Source organism: Nicotiana sylvestris, chromosome 12 (assembly GCF_000393655.2).
Source record: "Nicotiana sylvestris chromosome 12, ASM39365v2, whole genome shotgun sequence".
Classification (NCBI taxonomy): Eukaryota; Viridiplantae; Streptophyta; class Magnoliopsida; order Solanales; family Solanaceae; genus Nicotiana; species Nicotiana sylvestris.
Window position 1 is genome coordinate 62,506,812 of NC_091068.1, and position 16,001 is coordinate 62,522,812.

General features: G+C 36.3%; 2 protein-coding genes across 3 annotated transcripts; one reads left to right on the forward strand and one right to left on the reverse strand.

The window, feature by feature from the left end:
* The first annotated feature begins 351 nt into the window (after positions 1-351).
* On the forward strand, positions 352-813 carry LOC104218241 (uncharacterized). The gene has a single exon (XM_009768690.2). It carries the CDS (start codon positions 352-354, stop codon positions 811-813), a length of 462 nt encoding a protein of 153 aa, XP_009766992.2.
* A 9,203-nt stretch (positions 814-10,016) lies between these two features.
* Positions 10,017-15,403, reverse strand: LOC104218239 (squamosa promoter-binding-like protein 12). Of its 2 annotated transcripts, none has more exons than XM_009768686.2 (6): positions 15,314-15,403; positions 14,266-14,431; positions 12,954-13,681; positions 12,688-12,824; positions 12,029-12,295; positions 10,017-10,706 (listed from the first exon to the last, which is right to left on the reverse strand). In XM_009768686.2, the coding sequence occupies exons 3-6, from the start codon at positions 13,601-13,603 to the stop codon at positions 10,369-10,371; spliced, it is 1,392 nt and encodes a 463-aa protein (XP_009766988.1). In that variant the 5' UTR covers positions 13,604-13,681; positions 14,266-14,431; positions 15,314-15,403; the 3' UTR covers positions 10,017-10,368. The 2 variants fall into 2 exon arrangements, with proteins under 2 accessions (XP_009766988.1, XP_070021266.1); XM_070165165.1 differs by lacking the exon at positions 15,314-15,403 and adding an exon at positions 15,240-15,288.
* Between the last annotated feature and the right edge of the window lie 598 nt (positions 15,404-16,001).

Sequence of the window (16,001 nt, forward strand, 5' to 3'; positions counted from 1 at the left end):
TGTGGTTACATAGAATGCTAGAGGGTTAAATAAAACATACAAGCAAAAGGAGATAAAGGAGTTCATAAAGCAGAATAAAAAGGCAGTAATAGCCTTAGTTGAACACAGAATAAAAGAACAGAAAGCTAGTAGTATAATCAAGAAAATTGCTCCTGGTTGGCTGTGGATATCAAATTTCAGTAACAACAATAAGAGCAGAATTTGGGTAATACAGGATCCAAGGATTTTTTATTTTGAGCCAACTGATATAGATGAACAAATCATACATGGGCAGATCAGAACACATTCAAAGCTAATACATTTGGATTCACAACAATATATGATTTGCATACTATAAAAGATAGGTTGAGAATGTTGCAGAAGTTGAGACAAATACATAGTTTGCAACAAGGACCATGGCTAGCAATGAGAGATTTCAATGTAGTCTTTAGCCAAGATAGGCAGCATGGGACTATGATACAAGATATGGAAACAAAGGACTTTAGGGAGTTCATGAATGACACAGGAATGAACGAATTGCCTTCTGTGGGAAGGGGCTACACATGGATAAATAACCATACATATAGCAGAATAGATAGAAGATTGGTGAACATTAGCTGGATGATGACAATGCCTAGCCTGAGTATACAAGTATTAGAACCATCTGTCTCTGCCCACTCCCCACTTAAACTTATGATCTCACAAATGCAGAGGAAGAAAGCCAGCCCATTCAGATTTTTCAATTGCATTGCTGAGCATCCTCAATTTATGCAAGAAGTTAATCAAGCATGGAACACAACTAGGAAAGATGAAAAAATGCAGGGAGTGGAATAAACTAAGAAGAGTTAAGCAAGTAATTAAAGGGCTTAACACTCAACACTATAAAGGTGTTGAGGACAAAATCAAAGAAACCAGAAGGGAGCTGCAGGAAGTTCAAGAGAAAATGAGTTGCAGACTGCTGAATATAGAATTAATTGAGGAAGAAAAGGAACTAAAGAGTAAACTAGAGAAATGAATACTGATAGAGGAAAGTATATATAGGCAAAGGTCAAGAGTTCAGTGGTTGAAATTGGGTGACACTAACTCTGCATACTTCTTTGCTCAAATGAAGAACATAAATAATTTGAATGGCATTCATGCTCTCACAAATGAACTGGGGGTGCAACTACATATGGAGGAGGACATTAAGGCAGAAGTACTTGGCTACTATAAACTACTGCTATGGTCAAATGCTCCTGCAATTCCAGCTATTGACCCAAATGTAATGAAGAGAGGGACAATGCTAAATAGAGATCAGCAAGTTAAACTGATTCAACCAGTGACCAGACAAGAGGTGTGGCAAGCTCTAAAAGACATCAATGATCTAAAGGCTCCAGGATATGATGGGCTGAATGCAGTTTTTTTCAAGAAGTCATGACATATCATAAGAGAGGAGGTAACACAGGTTGTGCTGAATTTCTTTGAGACATCACTGATGTTTAAGCCTATCAACTGTACTTCAATCACTCTGATCCCTAAAGTTAGAAATCCTGCTAGCATTAAGGAATATAGACCAATTTCATGTTGCACCACACTATATAAAGTTATATCTAAAGTATTGACTAAGAGGTTACAAGGAGTTATGGATGACCTAATTGACAAGACTCAGTCTGCTTTTGTACCTGGAAGAGTAATTGTTGATAACATCATTCTAAGCCATGAATTAGTTAAAGGCTATGGAAGAAAAGGGTTTCACCTAGATGCATGATGAAATTGGATATGCAGAAGGCATATGACTCAATTGAATGGTCATTCTTAGAACAGGTTTTGAGTGCACTGGCTTTCCCAGAGCAGCTTGTAAAATGGATAATGATATGTGTGTAGAGTGTTACATATACAATCATGTTGAATGGTTCATCAACTCAGCCTTTTGAAGCTAGGAAAGGGCTTAGGCAAGGAGATCCACTATCCCCATTCCTCTTTGTACTGGCAATGGAGTATCTCACAAGAAGCCTGAAGACTTTGAATCAGATTCCAGATTTCAACTATCATCCTAAGTGCAAAGATGCAAATATTGCAGCTTGGATTTGCAGATAACCTTTTGTTGTTTTGCAGGGGTGACATTGGATCAATTAAGCTGCTATACAATTGCTTTATGGAGTTCTCAAAAGCTTCAGGACTGGAGATCAACAAGAAGAAAAGCTCTATATTCTTTGGTGGTGTTTCACATGATATGCAAGTAGATATACTAGAGTTCCTGGGCATTCACAAAGGAGAGTTACCAGTGAGATACTTGGGAGTACCATTAAGCTCTAAAAGAGTCTCACTAGTTCAATGTCAACCTCTAATAGACAAACTAGTGGGCAGAATTACATCCTGGACAGCCAAGCTATTGTCATATGAAGGGAGGCTTCAACTCATTAAGAGTGTTCTGTTTTCCATCCAAACCTACTGGGCTCAGATATTCATGCCGCCAAAGAAGATTACAAAACTAATTGAGGCAATCTGAAGAAGCTTCTTATGGACAGGGGACAACAATGCTTCAAAGAAAGCACTACTAGCTTGGAGAAAATTTGCCAACCTAGATCAGCATGAGGTTTTAATGTAATGAGTATTAGCTTATGGAACAAAGCAGTTATAAGCAAGCAATTCGGGAACCTATGCAAAGAGAAGAACAAGCTATGGATACAATGGGTACACTGCTATTACATAAAGGATAAACATATCTGGGAAGTACAATTGAACCAACCATCGTGGGTCATGAGAAATATAGTGAAAGCTAAAGAAATTTTTGAGGTTGCAGGATACAACTATGAAGATATAAGGCAGATGCATGACTGTTCTATTAAGCACATATACCATAAACTGTGAGGTGACTTTAGCAAAGTGAGCTGAAGGAGACTGGTATGTAACAATGCAGGGTGTCCTAGGTGGATATTCATGCTAACTCTGGCGGCAAATGGTAGATTGTACACTAAGGATAGGCTGTTAAAGTGGGGAATTCAAACAGATCAAGTATGTCTGTTGTGCAAAAAGGCAAATGAGTCTATTCAACATCTATTTTTTGAGTGCCAATATGCAGCGAAGATATGAAAGAGAATGCTTAAATGGCAAGGTATTAGCAAAAGCATATATGGATGGTCAGAGGAATTACAATGGGCAGAAAACTGGACAAGAAGAAGGAATGCACGAACAGAACTATTCAAGATGGTACTAGTAGGATGTGTTTATTATGTGTGGCAAGAAAGGAATGTTAGAATATTTCAAGATAAAGCGAGGAGCTGGGAGATAATTGGCAAGCTGATAGTACAAGAAGTGCATTGTCGAAGCAACAAAGAAGTAGAGAAAGCTCTAAGCAAACTGGACTACTACCCAATGTAATAGATAGTAGTAACAGTAGGAAGTTAAGGGGGAAGGAAGTATAGGAAGCATAGGAATATATGTAAGGGTTTTTGCTTTACTTGTCATAACCAGATTTTTCTTGGGAGCTGAAACACAATATACTGAGTTCTGGGAAGGTTACCATATACATTATGCATCAGGATTTATATGCATATAAGGAGCAATTAAAGAGACTCAATAGCAGGAAAAACAAAACAAACGAAAAGTAGGAGGAAATTATATACTCATAAGTAAATCGACAACTATCCATGACATACTAGTCAAAATACTTATTAGCTTCCTTGGCTTCTTGCTTTGCTCAAATTCTCACAAAACAAAACCGTCTGCTCTTCCCATCTCAATTTACAACGATAATGTATGAGCATGCAACAAATGAAGCATCAGCAGACGTGGTAGGGCAACTCATCGCAATTCCATAAAGGAGGCGAAACCTGCAAAATCCTTTGTTCATATATATAACATACAATAATAATGGTATTACATACATTATTTCATGTTGTTGTTCTGGAGTTCATCTTTAACTTGCTAACGATCTCTTTAACAATTAACTCTGTGGCAACCAAATTAAATTTAATACATTCACTTATTAGAACGAATTTTAATAAGTACTTGTCACTTTATATTTCACAATACAATCTGTCGCAAGGGTGATTTATGTCACTCGAATTCTGCCCGAGGTTCATCTCCGTGCGGCAATCAAGCCCAGCCTTGACGTCAGTCTTTCCAACACTTAGTTTTATTTTAGGGACGTTTTGAACTTAGAAAGATTTAGGCAGCAAAAACAGTAAATAAGGGCACACACGATATACAGGTTTTCTTGTCAACTCGTATTAATATGTGAATACAAGAACACAATAGCCAACCCTATGATCAAGACAAAGAATTCCCTAATTCCCTGCCCCAAAACGATTTTCCCACCCTTAGGAAATGACTTAGACGATTGTGGCTTAACAAAATGCACAAAAGCTATGTTCTGCCCATTTGGGACAGCTTATGCACATATTTATAATGCTGCTGCCCAATTACACTTGGCAAGATTTAGACAAGTAAGTTTACAAGCCCCAACTGATGGGAGAACATGCTAAAAACGTGTAGCACTAAGTCACAAAGTCAGTCATGATCTAAAACATGCCCATGATCAGCCATGCTTGAAATGGCAGTTGTAACCGCTTGTCCCGCGCTGCCTTGTCTTGCCATGTCTTTACCGTTGCTTGACATGGCTTTGCCTTGCCATGGTTATGCCAACCCGCACGTCTAAGTGAAATGCGTCTTGCCTCCGTTCAAGGTGTGTTTGTCAACCCTGCATAGTCTGTCATGTCGAGTATCCATCATGATGTTGTCCAATTTTTCAAGTTGTGTGTCATGGCCATCATGAAAATTCTTGTCACAACCCACACCTGCCGAGGACCTTTGTCAAGGGGCTAACACAATCCATACCAAATAAATGTATTAGTCCGGTGTCAAATATTGGATTGAATCAGTTTAATTGAATATCAATCAACACTCAACACACACCCTACTAATCATACACACGTCGCCATACTAAATATAAATCTTGTCTTTCCATTCATACGCAAGATATATAGAAAATAAACGAATTAATGACTACAACCGATCAGAGTTGAAATAGTTGAACTCGCCTTAGAATCTTATAAGGATTTCAATAGAAAAATCAGTATTATTGTCGGCCTTAGTGATCTGAATAATTATGAAACTCAAATAACCTGGATCTTCCGATGAACATACTCCTATCATTCTTTTGTTCTTCCCATGACAACGCAAACAAGGGTTTTGTCAGCAAAAAATCATAAAAATAGAAAATTTTCTCATGCCCTATAATTGGAATTTATTTAGAGTGATTTTAAAACTACCTCTTGGACAAGACACTAAAATTTGCGAATACCACTCTTCAAAGAAATCAGTATAAAAAAGTGTATTAGGGAGTTTTTTTTTTTTTAAAAGAATAACAAGAAAATACACTTGACACACATAACAAAAAATGACCCATGTTTTTAAGTTTTACATGACTTAGCCTATATTGTACATATTTTGAAAGCACTAGAAAATTCAAAACCTGTGTTCTTACAACCATTGCTTCTAAAAGCTATGGAATTAAATTTTTGTTCTCACAACTATTGCTTTCACTCTCTCTTCTTCTCACATCTTCTACATATGCTTCAAGGGGCCGTCTGCCATTACTGCTTCTCCACGTGTGTCACCTGGTTGCAATGTAAGTAAATTGAAGAGTAGAAGTCCACCATTGAAGGCCATTCAAAGTTTTGCTTTTGAAAATGTGATTTTTTGAGTTTGTTAGTTGTTTGGATTGGTTATTGTTCCAATTGATTGAAAATATCAAAAGGAGTTCAAAATTTAAATTTGAAGTGATTTGGAGTAGATTTGGGCAAGATTTGAGTTAAATTTCAGAAAAGACGCAAGGAAGAAGACGAAGTTAGTTTTTTGTATAATTATGTATAATCTTGTATAATAGTGTATATGGGTGTATAAACGCACCTTATACACTATTATACACCTCTATACACCTTTATACAAGCGTATGTAGATGAACTTCTTTCACAATTTTCAGTTGCAATTATTCTTCAAAACCAGTCCAAATCTCCATTAAATGACTTCAAATTTTATATACAACCTCCTTATACTATTTCTAACTAGTCTAAATAAAATTCACTCTAATTCTCTCACAAAATCAAATTCGGAATTTAAACCAACATATTTAAACTTGTTAAAAATCTAACTTTCACCACCTAAATGGATTTGGTTTGTTGAACTAATATTTGAGTCACAGTTACTGATTCGAAAATTAACTTAAAAGTTTGAGCAATCTTTTTTAAAAATTAAATAGTAATTCTAGAACCTATTAGAGTTAGATGTTGAATCTTAGCTTATTATTTTGAGAAAATATCACTTTATACCCATTAAGCCCAAACTATTTACCCTTTAATACTCAAGCCTAAACTATTTACTTTTCCTACCTATGCAGCCCAAACTATTTACCCGACCCACCCATCTTCTCATTTGAAGTACAGAATGTTAAAAACATTCGACTTTATTTTTGCAAGATTACTTGGTAGTGGACTTGAATGGATCTATTTCTTCTCTGCCAGATCGATCTTCATTAAGATGGTCAACCCAAGCTATTGCTCTACCTCCTTTTCTTATGATTTTTGTGTGTGTATGAATACCCACCATTGTTGAGCTTAAAGCTTCTAAATTTGAAATTTTATTTTGAAGATTTATTGTTTGATTCGATGTGGGTGCTATAAAATATTGCTTATAGTACCTTCGAGTAAGCTTTCCAAATCTGAATTTTTATGTGTGTTTGAATATCCACCATTGTTGGCTTGAAGCTCAATTTTTGTTTTTGAAGATTTCTTATTTGATTCAAAGTGGGTGTTATTAAATATTGCTTATAGTACCTTCTGGAAGTTCATACTGAAATTTGATCACATTTGAAGTTGATTTGAGATGATTGAGATCGAATCTTTCCGCCGAAAATCGAAGAAGAACACAATTACTTAATAGTATACTGCTACATTATATAATATGTTGTAGGAGTATATAGCTATATTGTAATAATATACCATTATCGTATGCAATATACTACAACGGTATACTATAATAATCGAAGAAGAACGCAATTACCTAACAATATACCATTATGGTATACAATATACTATAGGAGTATATAGCTATAATGCAACTGTATACTATTATAGTATATAATATACTGTAACGGTATATTGTAATAATGTGCAATATACTGCAACAGTATGCTATAATAGTATACGATATACCATAATAGTATACTATTTTAATGTAATAGTGTAATGTTGAATGAAGAACATAAAATATCATTTTCATATATTGTATGATGTTTTGGTATATAATATATAATTCAATAGTATATAGTATATTACAATAATATATTATTATAATATACAATATGATGTTATAATTTATTACATGGAAATCACGTGTTGATTCTTAGAATAGGATTATGTAATTTATGATGCTCAGCAGCAGTCAGTATGTTATTAAGTGAATTAGATCAAGTGACAACTGATATTATTTTAGTTTAATAATTACATTTTTAAAAAAAGAAGAAGATAAAAGGTATATTATACTAGTTATATTAAAAAAAGATGATCAGAAATTAGATTATGAAGAGAAAAGAATATTCAAAAAAAGAAGTTAAATGAAATTAGAAAAGGAAAAAAAATAAGAAGAAAATGAGAAAAAAGAAAAAAGGAGTGAATGCTTTCTTTTTTGCCATTTTTTCATCTGTGAATTATTAATCAACCTATTCGTACCCTTTATACGATCGAATATTTCTTACACACATGATACAACATTGCTTTGGTATCTTTCTATCGCCCTTATTTTCTTTATTTTACTTGTATTGACATAGGGTACCAGAGAAATCTTTATTTGAATCACGATTTGAAGCGGCTCATATACGGAATGGCGCAAAATAATGCATGGGGCAGCAGATTCGATTAATCCAAATTTATAAGCTGAAATTCCACCTCTACCATCAATAGGTTTAGCCAGAGCATTTATAACACGACCTAAATAAGCCTCACTCACGGGTATCTGAGCAATTCTTCTCCTGGTGGATTTCTTTCTCTGTTAATAAATGTCTAAAATTTCGGGTTACTAATTGGTGAAATACTGGGCAATCCGATTTTATTTTAATAATATTCAAGAAAAGAGTCTTCTAGAAAAATTCATAGAATTAGAGGAACTCCTCACCATTGGTGCTCAAGTTGTTGCTTTTCTCAAACTATCATTCACCCTTTTTAACCCCTCCGCAGGAGCTCCCCACTTTGCTCCCTTGGTAACTCGAACCTGCGACCTCAGGGTTCATTCACCCTCACTCAAAAGTAAAAGTAGAAGGAATGGAAAATTATGGATAATACTAAAAAAAAGAAAGAAATGGACTAAAGAATGCCTATGCTCATTTTTTTCAAGTTTGGTCATGCACCTCTACTATTCCAACTGTTACATGAATTCTCCCATTTTCCTACTGAGGCTTAGGCAAATGGGAGAAGGTGGCCTAACTTTTTTGCCCTTATTAAGATTTGAATTCTCCCAAGCTCTTCCTCAAGCTAAAGAGGAAAGAAAAAGTAAAGTTTGTGTAATTTGTTCTTGGACGATATGATCAAGCAATACTCGGAAAAACATCTCGCAGAGTTTGGGATAGGAATCCATAAAGAAAGTATCCAATTATTCAAGATACAAAATGAGAAATGTATCCATACGATTTTGCACTTCTCGACAAATATCATCAGTTTTATTACCGATTCTTGAATGCCTGTTATGGTAGAATATTCGTGTGGGACTTTCTCAGATTTTACACGTGTCATACATGTTCCTTCTATTTCTCCAATTAAAGCTCTTCGCATCACAATGCCTATTGTAATGTATAAATCATGAAGTAGTAACTGCTTCCAATTTTCAAAAAAAAAAAAAGATCTTAATTGTGTCGAACTTTCCATTTTTGAAATAGTGATGGACTCTCCAGGAATAGGATTAAATCTTATTCCATGGTATTTATATGAGGTTCCTCTTTAAGAAAGTTCCCAACAGAAGTTGTTTCTATTTCTACATCTCTTTCTTCCTCACTTTCCGCCCTTCTTTTTGTGAGGCTTCTTTCAGTTTCTTAGTAAGAATGGTGAGGGTATTCTGCCTAAATAGCATATACAAGTAATAAATAAGAGAATACTAACGATCCGAGCCATACAATTTCTTAATTCTAACGTAAGGTACTTATTAGATCGAAGCAACCCCATAGGCTTTCGCGTCTCTCTAAAATTGCAGTCATGGTAAAATCTTGGTTTCTTTAATCATCAGGGACTCCCAAGCACACGAGTTTTCTACAAATAAAAAAAAATGAAAGGCTTGTTATTCAACAGTATAACATGACTTATATACTCGTGTCAACCACGGTGTATGTAGATCTATTCGAATTTTTAATGAAGTTGATTGAAAAAATATGGACTTCTCTACAGACAATCAGAATTTCGATGTGCTAGTGGGTAGCCCGGGATTCGAACCCGAAACTAGTCGGATGGAGTAGATTAGTTGACCCCATAAGTGGGACCAAGTATGTTGCTGCCAGAAGCAGAAACCCCTATTTTTTCTAAAGAATCTCCTAATTGTTTCAGAGCAACTAGAAAGAGATTCTTTAACCAGAAAGAATTCGGTTCAAATGTAAATTTGACCTTTTCGAACTCTGTCTGTAACTCACTAGAGGTCCGGGAAACAATTCTGCCTCTGAGTTATATCCCTTCCCCACCCCATCGAGAAATAGAACTAACTAATCCCAAGTCAAAGGGTCAATAAACTCAACGGCACTATTCTTGAACAACTTGGAGCGAGCCTTCTTTTAGCACTATTACGGATATGAAAATATCGGTCGAAATCGAATTCAATTGTCAACTGACATTCTCAAAATAGCACAAACAATTTGGAATTTCATTCGGTATTTATCGTTTCAGACCATGGGAATTAGCTTCACTTCTCACTTGCAAAAAGTACTTAGGAAGCACATTCTGACTTTATGAATCTAAGAAACATTATTTAAATGTTCAAACTTTTTAAGAAGATCGAACAGGCTACGAAAATTACTCGGTGAGTGAAAATAAAAGTAGACTAGAACCTTAGCAAAATACTAATTCGTCAACACTCCAGAAAAATGGTGAAAAAGGACAAAACAATCATTCGGGGCCTGTGCAGTTGTTGCAGAATAAAGAAACTACAATTCTTAAGAACCCTTGTCACTGCCTAAATCAAGCAAACTTTCTTGGAGTTTCAAAGCCCAACCTATATATATATATATATATATATTATATATACCAGTACTAATTTAAGATGGCAAACAAACTGCTTCAAATAGCCTACTAATAAACCTCCTGTTTGATCCAAGTTCGAGTCAAAAAGCGAAAACAGGAGCTGGCCAAAATCCACTAAAGGCATCAGATGTTGGCTTCAGTTCAATGCATTGAGATAAAAGTCAGTGTCAAATGGAGGTTTGAACAGCTCGATTCCCTGAAAGCTACCACCAGCATGACTATTAGCAGCCAATGTATGGTCACGAGGATCGGATGAGGGTTGTTCACCCTGCCAGTATTCACAGGACATAAGTGGCACACCTTGTGGAATTGCCTGCATCATCTGCTCGGGCATGCTGCTCTGATTCGCGTGTGTTGGGTTGTTCAGTGAAACAGTCTCAGGCTCGGATGAACCCCATGAATTAGTTGACAGAAGAGAGAGAGCACGAGGAAATTCCCGTCCTGTACCCATATTGAACATGGATTCCGTGGCACCTGATAGAAAAATGGAAACTAAACTACTTCAGAAAACTTATGCTCGAATTTAATAATCTTGCACTTTCAGTCAGCTTCCTCTAACACTCAAAGTCGTCTTAACTACCAAAACTTTTCAGCATTCTACAATTCTTTAACAGTGAACATATTGAAGATCAACTTTTCAAAATCTCAACTTTATTTCTTCCATAAAATATATTCATAAAAAGTAAAGTGAGTCGATTAAGTGATCCTGACTCCATTTTCAAAAAGGACATCATATTTTCATTATATTCCATATCTAATAAAGTCTCTAGTCTCTACAGAAAAAAAGATTGACAATAAATAGAGGTGAATGTCTAATCTCTTCTCAACAATAGTGAACTCTCGACGGGAGAGTAACTAATCTAACAACAGATAAGATATACTTATTCTCTAGTCTTGTCTAAAGATAAATTATGAGGAAGATAAATAAATGTCTTAGAAATCAAACCCTTGAATGTCTCCTATGTATGGTGAGTCTCTTACGCAATTTCTGCAGCTCCTAAATTTTTCCAACAAGCTAAGTGCATGTGATTGTTATCTTACATGCAAGTGAACATTTTACTGCCTTTGGTGCACTGCTTTGATCTCTAATTAGGGAACAGACTTATCAACTCATCTCAGAGGTAGTCATATTAGGTAAGAGCTTTATGTTGTCAGCTAACTTTTCCAATCTATTAGATACCAAGTATGAAAATAAGTCATAATCTCCAACCCCAATGCATAGCATAACAAGTCCAGTTCTACTTCAGCCACTTTTAAGTATCATCGGTAGCACTCCTGCTAAATTTCCCTTTCTTGAGAATAAAGCACTCTTGCTAAATGAAAATGCCTTCAATTCCTCAGGAACTGTTGGACAGATAAAACTACAACTCAAGCAAAAATAAAGAAGGTTCCATAGTAATAAAAATAAAGCTTTCAACCAAAGTGCTTCCTACCATCTTTCATCACATATGGGCCGGCCAGATGTAGATAAGGTATATTTATTGAAGGGTTCTAGTAAGATCAGTACTCTGTAACGTGTAACCATAATGCAAATGTAATGCACCTATTCTTGACTACCAATTAACCTTATCAAAAGATAAGGTTGACTACTAATTAGGATAGAGATATTCTTTAACAAGAATTGCTGCCTTCAGGAGTCTAACTAATGATTATGCAACTAAATTAATGGAACTGTTTTTACAAAAAGATACAAATAGAGGCAGGGAAAAAGTAGAGATCTGCTTTACTATATAAATAAAAATTGCAACATCTTGGACAAAAACTGCACAGAAGAAATCCTTGATAGTGAAACAAACCTCGATTGAAAACCTCGGATGTGTGGCCCTTGGAGGGCAAGAGCAAGCAGCTAGATACATTACTGTGTGCACCCACGGCCCGTGACAACTGGATCCCTGGCAATAATGACAGCCCATTTGTACTGCCAGCTCTTTCAGGCTTTGGAGTAGACCCTCTTGTTATACTGAACTTAGTTTCTTCAGTGCTTTCCCAGGTAGAATTTGCAGCAGCTCTAGACTGAACCAGTTGGGAATGGTTGAGCACAAGATTCATAGGTTGCCTGCTATCTGTAATTGTAAAAGCGCATAAGATGATAATTAAGCACCAAACACTGCTTAAACCATAACAATGCCTTATATTGATTAGCAGGTAACCCACGAAGCACCCTTACTTTCCAAGCACAACTAATTGTTATTAATTATATGCATGCATTTCATTTTAGATACAAGTGATATTTGGCATCTTAAATGTATCTGGATTTTTAAAACCAATGCCCCTACAACTGGTTGTTTAACCAGCAAAGAAACGTTATGAAAAGTTTTTTGACTAGTAGTCGACAAATTACTGTCCATGTAACCTATTCTCTATAACTATTAGTCTATTACTAAAGCATGTCATTTGAGTACTCAAAGCCGCAATCCAAGAAAGGAAACACCCAATCCAAACATAGACAACATACCATAAAACAATGAAGAAAGCCTTGCCGAGTTGAACTGGATGGTTTCCTGCTGTGGTTTGCGGCGCCGTGCATTGTGATCAGAGAGCCTCCTGCGACAGCTTCTCTTCTTTTCATCAAATTCAGACAAGCTATGGAACCTTAATTTCAAGGATTCAAAAAATTAAAAAAATGAGCAATGTACTAAAGCTACATCTAGAAGAAGAAGTTGCTAAAAGGCACAGATGTGCATTCCAAGGACATAAAGATCTAATTACAAAGATATCTACCTGCTACACTGTTGACAAAAGCGACGTGCTACACCTGCTATAATGACCTTTGGGCATTTGGAATGACTGTCACAAACTCGATGCTTCCGGTAATATTCTTTAGCTGATGAAAGATCAAGGCTGCAGCCTTCAACCTGACAGCGAGGAGTTGGTGCATTCTGAGTAGATGATTTTGTTTTCTTTGCTGCTGCAGCAGATGATACGTGTTTCTCGGGGAAGGATGAAACCTTAGCACCGCCGATGGTCTCAAATGTCCGCTTACCAAGTTTCAGACCTATAAGTGGTTCAACAGAGCCTACTGAAGCCTCCATGGGGGGTGAATTTCTAGAGCAAAGTTTCACTTTCTTACTAAGATCCTCAGAAGAGCCATCGAAAGAAAAGTTGCATGCTTTCAAGCCCTCCTTGGGTGAAGAGTCAGTAGAAGCTGATATTGAGCTCTTGATCGAAGAACCATGCCCAACATCAGAGACATAACCACCGGTACCACTACCACTACCACTACCACCACTTGACAAATTGAAGGATCCAGCATCAAGTTCTCCATCTTCTTCAACTCCCCAATCTGTTAATTGTAGTTCTTTTGGACTTTTGGCGGCCTCTGAACCAAACATTACCAGGTTTCCCCAGTCCCACTTTGCATTCCACTCCATCTTGGGGAAGAAGCTACGAGATGGCTTTAGTAAATTTCCACACTCATGGAATGCAAAAAAAGTAACTAGGACTCAGATCTGCAAAATATCCACCATATAAAGTTAACTTCTATCTGTTCCTAGATTGACAAGTACATAATTTCACCAAGGCAAAAACTAACATTCCATCAAACAACAGGAAAGTTTGAATCAAAGAGCAAGAACACAAATCCAAGACTAAAAAAAAAACAGAACCAATACTGTAGCATGGCTGGATCACAAATTTGATGTTCTACCTCAAACTTGTAACTCACTAACTTTATTTCACACTTTCAAGATCATATTGTCATTCTAATCCAAATTCTTTGAATAGCCCAAAGCAAGAGGAAGTAAACTATCACCACAGAGCAGTCAATCAAACATGTAAAGAATAAAAAAGATTGTCCCTGAAATCACTAATAAAAAAGCATCCAAGCCCCATAAATTGGAAGAGGTTAGCGTCGGAAAATATTCCTCTGCTAGTTCCCACACATATAGCCATGACCTTACAAAGAGCAGCATCTCAAAAACCCATTTACGATAAGAAAATAATTATTACTATCTTTGTATTCTAAAGCAGCTCATCAAGCATATACAACAACAACTTCAATTATTTTGCAAGAAGAGGTAGAAAACGAGCTCACCTTTATCAAACAGAGCTGTTGGAGACAAAGAAGTACTATATTACAACTATTCAAATACAGAAACAGAGGTCAAGCCCTTCCAATCCAAGACCACAAAATGCATCTCCCCATCTATTGCATCCCTTAACTCCACCACATCATTTTCAGCTACTTGTTGATTTCTCACCTAATCAAATGAAAGCCAAATAAATAATGAAACATTGAATTGTTCATCAACCCCACAAACAAGTGACTAGGTGTAAAAAATATGCAAGTTTAAAATTTTCTTGATTGTGACTAGATTTACATACACCCCTTTTCACAACAGTATTATGTTTTCCTCAAATAAAAACACATTTTCTGGAATAAAAGTTACTCCTATTTATTTTGGCATAGAGTAGGGGGGGGGTAGTTGGTACTACTCCACTTGTTAGGGAAAGTAATGGTCCCCCATCTTAGGGTTTCATTGGAATCCACACCCAAAAAGAAGAAGACAGACTTTTCTACTACAAAACTGCTTAACTATCGCGTGAATGAACTCTCTTTCTTTTCCAAGAAAATGCGACATCGTTATTACATTTAAATACATACAGGTGAATAAATAAAGAGCAAAGAAAAGGGTTTTATGCAAGTTTTTAGCATATAGTGATGCATTTTCTTCATCTATTTCATATATCACCGTAAAAAGAAACAAAATCAGAAAACAAGAAAAGGGTGTTTGATGAACTCAGTCTGTTTCTCCATTAATCAATGGAGAAGTAGTAATAACCCACTTCTTTGGAAATGATTAGGGTGAAAAAATAAATTGAAAAGTAGAATAAAAAGATACACTAATTCTAAATCGAGAAATCCCGTCTAAATGGAAGCTTTGAGCAAACAAGAAAGCATTCCCTTAATCTGTTTCTCCAGAAAAGGAAAGAATAACAGTAACAAAAAAAAAAACTCAGATTGTTTTGATAATGATTTAGATAAGGTAAAAGGCAATAATAACAGACCTAAATATGTATTTATCTCCAAGAAAAGAAAAGAAAATGATTAGCTAGGTTGGTAAAGAAGAAAAAAAGCTCACCAATGAATATGATAGAGAGAACCAATTTTCTTGGAAAATTTCAGATTTTTTACACTTTACCAAATGAAGAAAAAGAGAGAGGGAAAGGCATTAGTTAGGAATACATACTAGAGGAGGAGAGAGTGACTGGTGAGTGACCCTGCTTGCTGTCAGTGAGAGAACGACAGTGTGTGAGCTGGTGCTGGGTGATAGCTTTTATCACCTGTGTGCGGTTACATGATAAGAGGTTTTACTACTCCCATCTTTTTTCACTGTGGGATGGATAAGTAATGGGACACGCGGATGCTTCTTTAAGTGTACAGCTATGCTTTTTATCTTGTATAGAGTTTTTTCTCCCCCACTATCTCAATTGGGTGCCGCAGGTTTATTTTCACTTCCCACGACGTTAAATTAGGCGTCGCGTGAGAGGCAACTCATGATTTCTTTTCTTTTATTTGATATTGTACCAGATGTGTAGGAAACTAACATCCTTAAAAAAAAGGCTCGTGATTGCGACCACGGTAGGACCGCGGCGCGACCACGATCAATAACGAGTATTCTGTTTAGGATTTCTCGATCCACTGCGACCGCAGTGGGACCGCGACACGATCGCAGTAAAACAAGATCATTCTGTTTCATCCCCCCTTCACTCACCGCGGTCGCGGTGGAACTACGGTGAGTCGCGAAGCGTTTGTCGCCCAGGTAAGTC